The following is a 13,839-nucleotide window of genomic DNA, read 5'->3' as shown; positions in this document are numbered from 1 at the left end:
ATTTTACGCTTATGCACCTTTATCTGTGGCGATCAATGCACAATAATCTCGAGCAAGGTCGCGCGAGATGGGTAAGCAATCGACGATCAATCATTTTAACATCACCTGTGGAACTGATATTCTAGCTCACTCGTCCTCAATAATTTTTAACCAAATATTCAGTTGTCCACCGATGCACTTGTCTCTCACAGGCAGAAAGCGACGGAGGATCATATCGTGAATTATATATATATATATATATATATATATATATATATATATATATGTGTGTGTGTGTGTGTGTGTGTGTGTGTGTGTGTGTTCATGTAGAAGCATTTTGCTAACCTATGAGTTTAGTATTGTAGTCTTAAAGATTGAATGGTCGTGTATTATTTGGGGTAGATGACCTCTTTGTTTAAACACATTTAAACATCACAATAAATATTATCTTCAAGAGTTTTATTTTACATCAGAGGAATCCATCAATAATCATCTCTGAATAGTGGAGGTTAAAAAAATAATATTTAAAATAAAAACAACATATTTACAAACATATTGGCATTGCATTAGTACCTTTTGTTTAGTCACAATTAGATGGTGATAACAACGATGGTATTATGAAAATGTTATTAGTTATATTAGTAAATTTTGTTATGATGTTAATGGTTTTTAATAGATTTAGTTAAAATAAAGAGACAAATGAGATATAATATTTTAAGTTGATGCATTGAATAGAAACATTTGAAAATTTAAAAAAATATAAGTTTTATACAAAAGCACGTATTCAATGGTGAATTGTATATATCAAAATCAATCATGTCGTAAGATATATAACAAAAAAATGTTGTTCTGAAGAAAAAATGAAAACATCCAATATCAGAAACGATCATTTTTAACGCATATATAAACGCTTTAATACAGAGGGTTGTTCTCTTTTTACCGATTTTTTTATTACATTTTTACCCCAAACAAGGCACATTGCCACTTTGATGTAGGGGGATACTATAAGGGACATAAGCTACAGGAGTACTATGTGGGGAGTTGGACAGCAAGATATCGGTTCACGTTACACTTAACCTTTTGCATGTCAATACAGTTTGGGAAGCAGGAACCTGGAAGGGAATTCCAAAGTCTAGCGGCTCTGGGGAAAAAAAACTACTGGAGTAGAAGACACTCTTACATCTAGGGATCTCTACTGTGAAGGGGTGGGATTTAGCTGCTTGCCGGGTTTGTCGGGGGGTATTTACGTCGAGGAGGGTACAAGTGCATATTTAGAGAAATTAGTAACAATACCGTGTTGATTAAAACTAGCACTACTAAAGTTTACTGATAGAATGTAAGTTAAGATTGGACAGTTATTCCAAAAGCGCTTTTTTAGAATTTTGGTCTTTTTTTTCATATCATTAGTGGGAGAAGACTTTCATGATTGAACAGTTTTCAGTTGCTGTGTGAAAAGGAAGGCGTGAAAGCCGAAACAGTTCTGAGAAACATTATCAGCTACCAGTATATATCGGAACAGAATGAATTTTACCGAATCGCGAAATGTTATAATTGTTTCAATGAAATGAATAGAAATGTGCAGCAAACTTTCGCCAATCTTTCACGAAAAACACCCGTCTAGCTGTATTCACTGTGAAAAATTGCCCCCACTCTTTATCTGTGCCTAAATCAAAACGTGGATTCCATGAACAAAGCTTCTTTCTTTGAACTGCACACCTGTGGGACTCTGTTCCGTCTGCCTGCTTCCCACTTGACTACAACTTGATGTCTTCAAGTCCAACGTTAACAAATTCCTAATGAACCGCCCCCTTAAGTAAACACTTCATCAAATCTTCACACTAACGTACTGTACTTGCAATAACCCTTATCCCTGAGTGGCTTCCGGGCCTTGATAAGTGGTGACAACCGTGTAAAAAAAAGCAATATTTGAAGTTTATTTGCATGTTGCTCTCAGCTGTAATCTTCATCTTTTACATGTTATTCTATTGCTCCATATTTCTTTCTTTTTAGATTAAATCGATTTAACGAGAAAGGATATTTGTGAGCAGTGAAAATGGTAAATGGAATACAAAACATTTCTTACTTATTGCAAAGGGAAATAACGGTGGTCTCGTGGTTAACGACACAGACTGACGACTTGGGAGTTCCAAGTTCGAATTCATTTCATCCCACAAAAAAATCACTTTCACATAGGATGTTGGCAATCTTCTCGTGGTCTCTTAGGTAAGTACTCGATGTCTTTCTAGAAAAAAATCTTTCTAGAAAAAAAATCTTTCTAGAAAAAAAATCTTTCTAGAAAAATATCAGGGTAACTAATGTCAACAACAGAATCTTTGATTTGTACGATATAATAATAACTTATAGGAACGAGGCATAAAAATATTTTATGGCAGGATATTTGCAAGCTGCCACGTAATATTTTGCAGACGATTAAAGCAGATTGAAAGACAAAAAGACGGAGACACCAGATTGAGTTAACATATCGCTGAAACATATTCAAAGCATTTTTAATGTTCTACACGGAACTTATATCGAGTAAAAATTACTGTTTACTATTGATTTTCTAGTAATACATCATTAACAATGCGTATTGGTATTATATTTTAAGTATTTACTTTGCACTTGAGCAGCAACTGATACAAGGGATCGCGCATATGGTGTAAAACATTATAAATGGGAATTTAAATATACCGTTCGAGATGATGCAGTAATAGCTAGAGAAAGAGACATTCGATTGTATGTTTCTCTTATGAAGGACATGTCATTCTAGAATTGTTCAAGTAAACGATTTACGGAAAATGAACTAAAATGTTTTGGAACTGTATCTGGAAATTATGTGAATAATACTATGCATAAAATACAGATAGTTTCGAAAAAGATATACATAGAAAATTACAGATTTTTATACTTACTTGGTTTTACAATAGTTTTATGCATTATTTTCTTGTAGGGTGTTTCTGCCACGCACTCGTATATTCCGGCTTTGTCCGGAGTAAAGCAGTCGACATAGACGCGAGACGTTTGAGAACTGAGGCGAACTGTGGGTCGGTTAGCCGCAATCGCTTGGTCTTCATACAAAGGTTCATTATCTTCCATGCCGAGGTCATCACCCTGGAAAGAGAAAAGATCAAGAATTAAATATAGTGCATTAAATTATTACTAAACCGCTTCTGACGCATTAAAATCCAAATATGACATTTTTATCGGGAAATATTTCATGTTTTAATGTATACTTTCGCATTATTTCGCATTAAAAATGCAAACCATGTAAAATTCACAGTCTAACAATATGTACTACAAATAAATTTGAATATATGCTTAACTTATCCATTCATATTCAATAATACGTGGCCAACAATCTTTCACTTGTCTTTGTTCAGATCAAATCGATCACATAGATTTATCTACTATGCAGGATATAAAATTAAACCCAAAGTCATACTTATATTTATGGCTATAGCACAAATGATAAATGATAAATATATGCATTAATATACGTTTCTACAGGTTGTTTTTTTAGAATCGATGAACTTTAAATCGAAAATTCTATTTTATTTAATTGCAAATTAGACAACTTTCTGTTTTTTTGAGTGCAGCTGTTTTATCGTTATTTCCATGGCAAGTGCTCATCTGAGCTCCAATCCCTAGTTCCCCCTCGCCAATCTTTCACGATAAACGCCCGTCTAGCTGAAACCACTGTCAATAATTTTTCCCCACTCTTTATCTGTGCTTAAATCAAAACGTAGATTCCATGAACAAAGATTCTTTCTTAGAAATGCACGCCTGTAGAACTCTCTGCCCCTTGCCTGTTTCCCTCCTGACTTCAACTTGGATGTCTTCAAGTCCAACATAAACAAATTCCCGATGAAACGCCCCCTTAAGTAATGACATTTTATCAAATCTCCAATATTAACTATTGTTACGATACTATCCTATTGATTACTGTAAACAAAATAACCATAATCCCCAAGTGGCTTCTGGGCCTTGATAAGTGGTGACCTCCATGTAAAAAAAAGCTTGATTTGGCAACCAAAAGCGATGTTTCCGAATACAATCAATTTACTGATGTTAAAAGTTGATGAAAGATTAATTTCACGAAACGGGTCTATCAACAAGCCACTTCGTTCGTGCGATTTAACCCATCAGATAATTTTCTATGGGAATACATAAGGTCCCATATCTATGTTGATAAACCAGACACAATAGCCACTTGGAATACTATATTAGACGCGTTATTGCCAAAATAAAACCTAATTTAATGCGTAGAGTTTGTGGAAATTTGACCTCTAGATTATTATAGATACGAACGAGGGACGAGAGACAAGGCACGGGCCAAATGCCCGAAATTATATTAAAATTATAAATACCAAAAGTTAATCTTTTGAATAACTCACATATTTGTATGCTGAAAATATTCTTCCTATGATTTATTTGAATTTAAAGATGGTCGTTTCTATAAAGCCTTTATTTCAAATGGATGGACAACTAAGTGATGAAAATCTTACCTGTATTATTCGTTCTCCGTCTTTTGTCCAGTACACCGTGGCAGAAGGCATACTTTCCAGTTTACATAGAAGCCTAAATGATTCTCCGATTGACACTGTTTTCGTCGGGGGAGGAGTTACTGCAAAATTCAGCCGTCCTATATCTGAAAATACAAAAGATATATTGTTACCGTTAATATTTATTTTACTGCAATATTCGTTGTTTCAGTTTCGCAGCTTTGAAGTGCTGTCTATGTTTAAGCCACACTGAAGCTGTTTCAGATTTTCTTAATAGCTTAAAGATAAACAAATACGACACGATTTTATTAACAATAATAATTTTTAAATAACCTCTCAAAAAGAAGCAGTCATAATCTGAGCCTTTCCCATCCCAGGTTTAACTGATGTGATACAAGGTTTGAGAAAGTGGGGTTTAAAAACAATGCACCCTAAAGGAATAAAACTATGACCGTTGATATATCCAAAGCCTCAACCACAGGTAACAAGACATCTCAACAATGATCCAGCTTCTTGTGGCTTTGAGGCCAAGGGAAAATATAATTTAATAATGTCTAAACGAATGTCAATATAACCAGCTAAATAGAATTAAATCGAGGTGATTACATATTAAATAAGGTCTTGTTGAGAAATAACAATCCTTTGAATATTAGTATTGTCTTAAAAGGAAACGCGCGGTCATTTTTCGACCATTACTAGATTTTAAAATGGATTCTGGCCGTTCGCAAGTTTTAGATTTAGATAGAATCTTTCTCGGATTTTCACACTAAGTTTTGTATTGCATTTATACATGCTTCAATAATCCACGTATAAAGTTCGGGACATTGTTTATCCCATCAAATTATTTTGACGACAGTTCATCATGTTGCCAACTAGAGTTATGTAGTGTAGATAAATCGTAGTAGCAGTTCCTTCTCTACCTCTTTGTCGTTGTTCTTTTTATGATGCATGCTAACCACGTAAAATACTATTTTTATAAAAAAACAACAACAACAGATTTATAGCAGCGGCAGCCGAAATTGATACTGTTCGACAAGATAATTGCATTACGGTCATTTTTTTAATTAGGAGGGGCAGAGATACTTTTGAATGTATTTTCGTAGAGTATGAGGGCACTAAAATCATAACTATATAAATACTTGTAAAACTGGAGCTTTGTCCGGAAACCATCACGTTGTATGCTCCATCGCACAGCAGACAAAAAATAGAAAATAACTTTTTCTGGGTAACAACGATAATTATAATTATTTTCTCGTTGCAACGGCCATAACGTGAACCACATGATCTAGAACGTTCTCCGCGCCTCTAACATGATCTGGAACGTTATTCCCGTCTCTAACGTGATCTGCTTTTTACAGTCTTTATTAATCCCTACTAGTGACGCCATTTCATATGCATTTGCGCTGTTACAAAACCAGCATACTAATGAAACATTAAATTGATATGAAATGGATTATATCTTGACAGACATTGCGAAACATATTACGTCAGAAATTTAGTTTTGCACCCTGTCGAAGAGAAGCTAGTGGTTGATCTTAATAATATGCATATAAATGGAAACCCATACCCCCAAAACGAATGGCCACATCTGTTGACGCCTCTCTCCCTCCCCCACCCCTCTCTCTCTCCGTAACAGTCCAGAAAAATCAAAGCAACAATTTCACAGATTACCCGTCACGTGTTTCTGATGACTTCCTACTTATAACTTCATACTCTAACACGTAGCCCTAAACTTCCACTTCTGATTGAATATTTCTTTGCTCACTATAGCAGAAAAGGGAAGTACAATCTACCTTTCCACAATTTCTTTCACCACAGGAATAAGATGTACAATAATCGTTTTCGACTCAATATAAGGAATACGTCATTCTCTTACCGCATTCTTCCTTCGTAAAACAATTCAGTAGAAGAGTTGTTGACGATGGCTCTAATATCCAAGTCTAAAACTGACTTGATATACTTTATACTTATGCTGATAGTATCGTTTTTTATCATCAGTTTCATACACTCCGATATAATATAATCCTTACACATCTCTATAAAAGGATATTTTTTTTATTGGCAACTACTCATGCTTGCCTGAGAAAATGTTATTCAGAATTTGAACGTATTACTTTGTTGGGTTTAAGTTAATCTCATAAGATTGTGTTTGCATCAAATACAAAAACATGCGATTAAAACATTTAATACCAATTATGGAATTATTTATTTATTTTTTTTTTTTTTACACAGTGATCACCACTTATCAAGGCCCGGAAGCCACTCAGGGATAAAGGTTATTGCAAGTACATTACGTTAGTGAGGAGATTTGCTGATATGTTTACTTAAGGGGGCGGTTCATTAGGAATTTGTTAACATTGGACTTGAAGACAACCAAGTTGTAGTCCGGAGTGAAGCAGGCAGACGGAACAGAGTTCCACAGGCGTGCAGTTCTAAGAAAGAAGCTTTGTTCATGAAATCTGCGTTTTGATTTAGGCACAGATATAGAGTGGGGGAAATTTTTCACAGTGGATTCAGCTAGACAGGTGTTTTTCATGAAAGATTGGCGAGGGGGGACCAGAGATTGGAGTTCAGACGAGCATCTGCCATGGAAATAACGATAAAACAAGGACAGGCTCGCAACGTCTCTTCTGTGGGAGAGAGATTGCAGGGTAGAGAAAAGGGCCACGAAGTCTATTTTGTACTCTGTCAAGGCAGGATAGGCTGTTTTTAGCAGCTCCTGCCCAGATATGGCAGCAGTATTCCATCCTTGGACGTACTTGGCTTTTATATAGATAGAGAATTGCATCCGTAGTGAGATATCTTCTGGAGCGGTAGAAGGATCCCACCATCTTTCCAGCGACCTTGGCAACAGATTTGATGTACGTGTTCCATTTCAGATCAGGAGTAAAGGTCAAACCCAGAAGCTTGTCAAAACACGGGGCCTCACCCAGACGAGAGCCATCCATCACAATTGATGCCAGATGGGGATCAGAGCGTTGATGATGTAAGGATAGGAGTTTGGTTTTGGATGCATTAAAGGTAACCAGCCACATCTTCCCCCACTGAACCACGCGCTCGAGATCAGAGGAGAGAAAATCAGAGAGAACTTTGTCATTTACAGCCTTTGGTGTGTTGCCGTAGATGGTCGTGTCATCAGCATAGATGTCAACGAATTATTTAAGTATGTGTTTAGGGAGGTCATTGATGTAGATCAGGAAGAGAGTAGGGCCCAGAATTGACCCCTGAGGGACTCCAGCATTTATATTGCAGGCCTCCGATTTTTGTCCATCTACCACTACTCTTATGAGCCTATCGGAGAGAAATGATTTAATGATTGAGAAAACATTTCCAGTTATACCGTAGCTGGAAATCTTGTGAAGCAGACCCTTATGCCATACCTTGTCGAAGGCTTTTGATATGTCGAGAGCAATTGCCCTAGAAAAGAAGCCTTTGTCAAGAGATTCACTAATCCTGTGGGATATAACCGTCAGCACATCTGCGGTAGATCTTGCAGAGCGGAAACCATATTGTGTGTCACTAAGAAGGTTATTCCTGCTGAGGTGGTTGACTATTTCTCTATTTAATATGGATTCCAGCAACTTACTCATAACACACAGGAGACTTATAGGTCTGTATTGAGAGGGAGATGACTTATCACCTGAATTCTTAAATACAGGGAAAACTGATGAGGTCTTCCATGGAGTCGGAAAGCACTTCTCCTTAAGGCAGCGCTTAAATAGTTTCGTAAGTATGGGAGACAGTTCTTGTTGAAGCTTTTTTAACACTATAATTGGGATGCCATCAGGGCCAGTTGCTTTACTGGAATCTAGGTTCTTTATTAGCTTGGCGACCTCATGCACGGATATTTGTATGTTACCTAGCTTGTTCTGTGTTATAGGAGGAAATATGGAGAGTTGATGGCCTTCGTCGCATAGGGTAGAATTAGCTGCAAAGTTCTTTGCAAATAGTTTGGCCTTGTCTGACGCTGACGAGATGACCTCTGGTCCATTGATAATGGTTGGGATAGAACGCACACTTCTGTTCAGGATCCTATTTGTTATTTGCCAAAACAGGTGGGATCCAAGCCGCTGATCAGCTACCTTGGATTTAACAGACTGGGCATATAGCTCTCTTGCATTTTTTATTACTCTTTTACAGTGGTTGCTGGCAGACCTAAAAGCAGCTTTTGTCTCAGTGCATCTATTACGTTGGTAGCTATGGAAAAAGTGATTTCTGTGCGCGATAGCAGCAGCATATTCTGGGGAGAACCACGGCTGGCTGTTAGGTTTCTGTTGGAATTTTTTAGATGGTATGAATTGGTCTATGCCTGCAATTAACCATTCTAACATTGAAACATTTTATAATGTAACAGAGCGCGAACGCGCGTATGAAAATACAAAGTACGTCACGGTATGGAAAAAGAAAAGATTATAAAAATAACGTGTGCACAGACGAAAGAGGACGTTCTAGAAGACATAGGACAGAGAGAGGAAGAAGGATCACGATAGAGATGTGTGTGACGTTACAACCGTAGCGAGAAGTAAAGCGTTATGAGAGAATGAGGAATAAAGGTCTTTTCTTTGAAGTTGAAACAGAAGTCGAAGTTCTTTCTTATTATCTTTTGCGACTAAGTCTACAAGGTGTTGGCTCCCTTACACCGTTACAATTACATTAATGATGTAGTTTTTAAAATACAAAAACAATAAAATGTAGCTAAGAGATATTTAACATATCAAACAAGTCTTTTGTTAAAGGATATTCTTAATTAGATTTTGGTTAAAAAACATTGTTACCAATATGGCCGATGTTATTTCTTAGCACATTTTCAAGTCTCCACGGTTCAAAGAGTTCGCACTCTTTTGATTTGAAAACGGTACGCCCTGGCGTCACCAAGTCTCATTACTTGATCTCTTTACAAACGATGTCACAACATATTAATTTTAAAATAACACACAAAGAAACATATAATTTCGAATATTAATTACTTTCCGGTAATCATCTATGTCATTTTGATAAGTACGAACGATCTGGTGTAAATATTTGTATTTGCCTGCTAAAGTCTATGGGCTTATATATATATATATATATATATATATATATATATATATATATATACTCGGGTTTTTTTATATTCAAAAGTAATGGACTAATGAATTCAACGAGGTTGTTAGATAGTGCTCAATAAAAAGAGCTGATAATACTTGTTTATTGTTATATAAACATGTTCACATCCCGCTGCTACAAATAACCACTTGTTTCAATCAAACAACAGATATCATCAGGCAGCGACTTGACTATTCAAAAGTTCAATGAATAAACGATTATTATTATGATATTAAAGATTATTCATTGAACTTTTGAATAGTCAAGTCGCTGCCTGATGATATCTGTTGTTTGATTGAAACAAGTGGCTATTTGTAACAGCGGGATGTGAGCATGTTTATATAACAATAAACAAGTATATATATATATATATATATATATATATATATATGCATTCGTATGTTTACTTATGTCTGTGTTCGTTTTATTCCCTATTATTATTATTATTATTAATAATAATAATAATAATAATAATAATGATAATGATAATAATAATTAATAATAATACAATCACAATGCAGTCATCATCAATAACCACTCGCTGATAAAACGTAGAACAAGTGATAATTTTATCTATATGCAGTAAATTAATGCTTGCATATTCTTTAAGGATTATAATATACTAAACGTCTTGGCCTGAAAGTAAATGAAATGAGAAAAAAAGCACGTATGCACTTATGAACTAAAATCTTCAAATAAAAAGAAATAATTTTCCCGAAATATCAGGCGGTACAGAACATCTGTCCGACTACACTGACGCATGTAAGAACAGAATGCAATATAAAAAAAATATAAAAATACATTTATATTGTATTAATAAAAATTAGATAAATAGTTATATGTGTTAATGTGATTCAGTTTCTGTCGATCTGGTTCACTTCTGTATTACATAGCCTTATACGATATATATATATATATATATATATATATATATATATATATATATATATATATATATGTGTGTGTGTGTGTGTGTGTATATGTATATATATGTATATATATATATTAGATTAGATTAATACCGACATTAGTATATATGTTACATGATGTGTAGTTAATATAAACATAGGAACGATTAATGCAACATTAACATAAATATAACATTCTATTAAATATTTCATGTGGTAATTATCCGAAGTACTCCATTTCAATATTTCATAATTATGCTGGAAATCAGTTCATTGCATCTTTAAAAAAATATGCATGCTTTTGTTAGTAAGCATTTATTTCTCTTCACGGGTCAGAAAGTAGGATGGCAAGAGCCATCATCCCGGACGAGTGGGAATCCGACCTGTAAAAACGTGCCTGATCATCCTCAGTAGGCGATTAGAGTAATTTTGGGAAAGTGGACCTACTAATACTGCACAGGATAATTATCATACTGCAGTTAATAGAGAAAAGTTAATTATAAAAATGGTCGAAACTCTGTTGATGTTTGTGTTGATGGAACAAATCTCAAATAATGTTTAAGCTTAATATAGGAACATACACAGGCAATATACGCTATCAATTTAGGATAAGATGTTCTAGTGTTCGACTGCACGGGGAACAATAAAATGATTATAGCTTATTAGGGCCTTTCATAACTAAATAAAATAAACAACATGTTGACGTTTCTGAATTTTTGAGACGCATGATAATACAGCGTGTTGTCGGTCAATGAATGCTTTAAACTATTGAGTCACAACTCAAGAAGGCCAAAAGATAAAGAGAATGAGCGTGAAAAAGTCTCAGTTGAATGACAAACAATAATATTAGAGGATTGAAAACGATAAATGAGATGCACAAAGTCTGTTTATATAAGAAGACAGCTTGACAAGTAATTTTGATATTAAACTTTTACGTTTAATGTGTGATCAGTCTTTAGGCAGCCATGTTATAGTATGTAGGAAAGCAGTACTCTAGTAATGGGAAATCGAAAAAAGAGTACGTTTTTTCTAGTCGTAGTAGAAAGGCGAGTTCTTGTTGTGATTGTTTTACAGGGGATCCAGTTGAGTACCTTTCAGAAAATAACGAAAACGTAGATAAAGGTTTGCAACGTACTTTCTTTGAGAATAGCTGCTGCAGGAAAGAGATTGTTATCCGCTAGATTACAAAGTTTTATTTTGCACTCCACCAAGGCAGGAAAATGTGCTCTAAGGGTAGGCTCACTATATGTGAGAGCAATTCCTTGTTTCAGACTTATATGGAGAGGATTCCATCAGGAGTCAGATAGTTTATGAGGCGGTAGTATCTTAGATCTTTATAATGCCATTATTCGCTTAAGTATTTAGCAATATCGTCATCTATGGGTTAGTGTTCAAACCATTAGTATTTCCCTCTTAAACAGAGCTCGTAAAAATTTAACCAGATACCTCGTAATGCGAAGCTCCAATCTCTGTCACATCACTGCATTATTTGTTACTCCATTAGCTTTTTTTCTCGGACCGCTTGCCTTTGAAATTTTCTCTCTGATCCTTGTTTCCCTGACCGTACTAACGTACAGAATTTTAAATGTAATGTAAACAACATATTGTTACCTAACACTACATGAGGGTTTTCGCTATAAATATTGCTCCTATAACAATTGCCTTTTGTGATTAAGTTTCAATATTCCTGATTGAGAAAGCAAAAAAAAAAAAATCTAGCAACATTCTCAATAGGTGTGTTTATTATAGAAATCTTTCGAAAAGTTTATTCGATGCGTTTATCATAAATGCTAAACTATTTTTAGATAAATATTTGGATGCTCGCAACGATAGAAATTACAATTTAGCGTTTCTATCCTCGGCTAATATGAAAGCGTTAATAATTCTTGTGAATCTGCTTTGACAAGATTGCCGGTTAGCTCAAACGCAAACTGCTCTTCGCGCAGACATCAATTACCGATTTACGACCAACACAACGCCTATTCAAAGACACTGTCGTAAATTGCGTATTTATGAACTAGATAATGGCTACTTCTGAAGCCCTATCGACTCGGCGTGGTGGGCCTTTGATATGTTTTATCGGGATTCAAACAAAAGCGCCATTGTCAATCGTGCTTTTCATCAAGTTACGTGTGATGTGCCAGTCGCTGACAGGCCGCCGTTAAAAAACCACTTTGTACTCGACTAGCTAATTAAATAGCTAAAAGCCAACATTTTTATGAGTCGATTTATATTCGCACATAGCAAATGGTTGTTTGTCTACTCTTCTGGACGATGAAGTGTTCTCCAACAATCAAGGGAAATAACCCTTGCAATCTTGTGTACATTTCTCAGGAGAACTATAAAACTAGTCTTACCCGCGAGCAATACCTTGAAATTGGCATTTTAAGTAATAGTTTATTATTCATTTTGATTTGGATAATATGGATTCGTTGGACTATTCATCTTATCTTAAATGTTATTCGCACAACGTTTCGGCCGATATAATCTCTAACCAATTTTAAATATATTTTGTCTAACTCGGTAATATTTCTGTCGACCTACGCGATTTAAAACGTTGCCTTTATTTTATCCACAGAGATAACATGTTCTCTTTCCGTCGGTGCAGTTGTATTAAGTAATACACTATTGTAATCGTAGTATAGTCCACACTGAAGAGTGAAACTTAAAGCTCCAAGAAAATGTCACTTAGAAATTACTACTTTATCCGTTACGCGACGGGTCCTTGAAAATTCCCCAAATCGACGAGATACACCTGAAAACTGTTGAAGGTTAGATCAATCGAAATGTCATAAAATAAAAGATGAATGATTAGTACTTCGAAAAAATCCGAAAATTTGCAAATCGTTGGCAAACGCTCTTGAGCAATTGTGATCCCATTTCTTTTAAATACATTCATGCATCATCTATATATCCATAAACGTGAGGATGTGTGTGAGAACAATTCTTAACCTATATACTCAACGAATTCTATATCTACATAGAATTTGGTATAAAGGATATTCAGACATGTGGAAAACTTTTTAATTGGTATTCATTAGGAAAAAAGGGTTGCTAATGGGTAAAAAAAAGTGGGTTTGGAAACACATTTTAAAATCGTGTCAAGCTGACGTAATGGTTATCGTACTTGACTCACTGTCTGTATGTTTTGGTGTCGATCTCAGTTGACAGACGGAAGTGAGCAATTGTGATCCCATTTTTTAAAATACATTCATGCATCATCTATATATCCATAAACGTGAGGGTGTGCGTGAGAACAATTCTTAAACTATATACTCAACGAATTTTATATCTACATAGTATTTGGTATAAAGGATATTCAAACATGTGGAAAACTGTTTAATTGGTATTCATTAGGAAAAAGG

General features: G+C 35.1%; 1 protein-coding gene across 1 annotated transcript in view; it reads right to left on the bottom strand.

The window, feature by feature from the left end:
* LOC145283517 (zwei Ig domain protein zig-3-like) overlaps positions 1-13,839 on the bottom strand; it is a 120,999-nt gene that overhangs the window by 31,584 nt on the left and 75,576 nt on the right. The window contains exons 4-5 of the mRNA XM_080132360.1: positions 4,485-4,627; positions 2,892-3,090 (exon numbers count right to left, since the gene is read on the bottom strand). Coding sequence (XP_079988486.1) covers positions 2,892-3,090; positions 4,485-4,627 — 342 coding nt within the window. The remainder of the gene's footprint in view (positions 1-2,891; positions 3,091-4,484; positions 4,628-13,839) is intronic.

Source organism: Euprymna scolopes, chromosome 8, assembly GCF_053919585.1.
Source record: "Euprymna scolopes isolate OS-2025 chromosome 8, ASM5391958v1, whole genome shotgun sequence".
Classification (NCBI taxonomy): Eukaryota; Metazoa; Mollusca; class Cephalopoda; order Sepiida; family Sepiolidae; genus Euprymna; species Euprymna scolopes.
The sequence above is the reverse complement of the archived record's forward strand: the minus strand, read 5'-3'. Positions and strand labels throughout refer to the sequence as shown.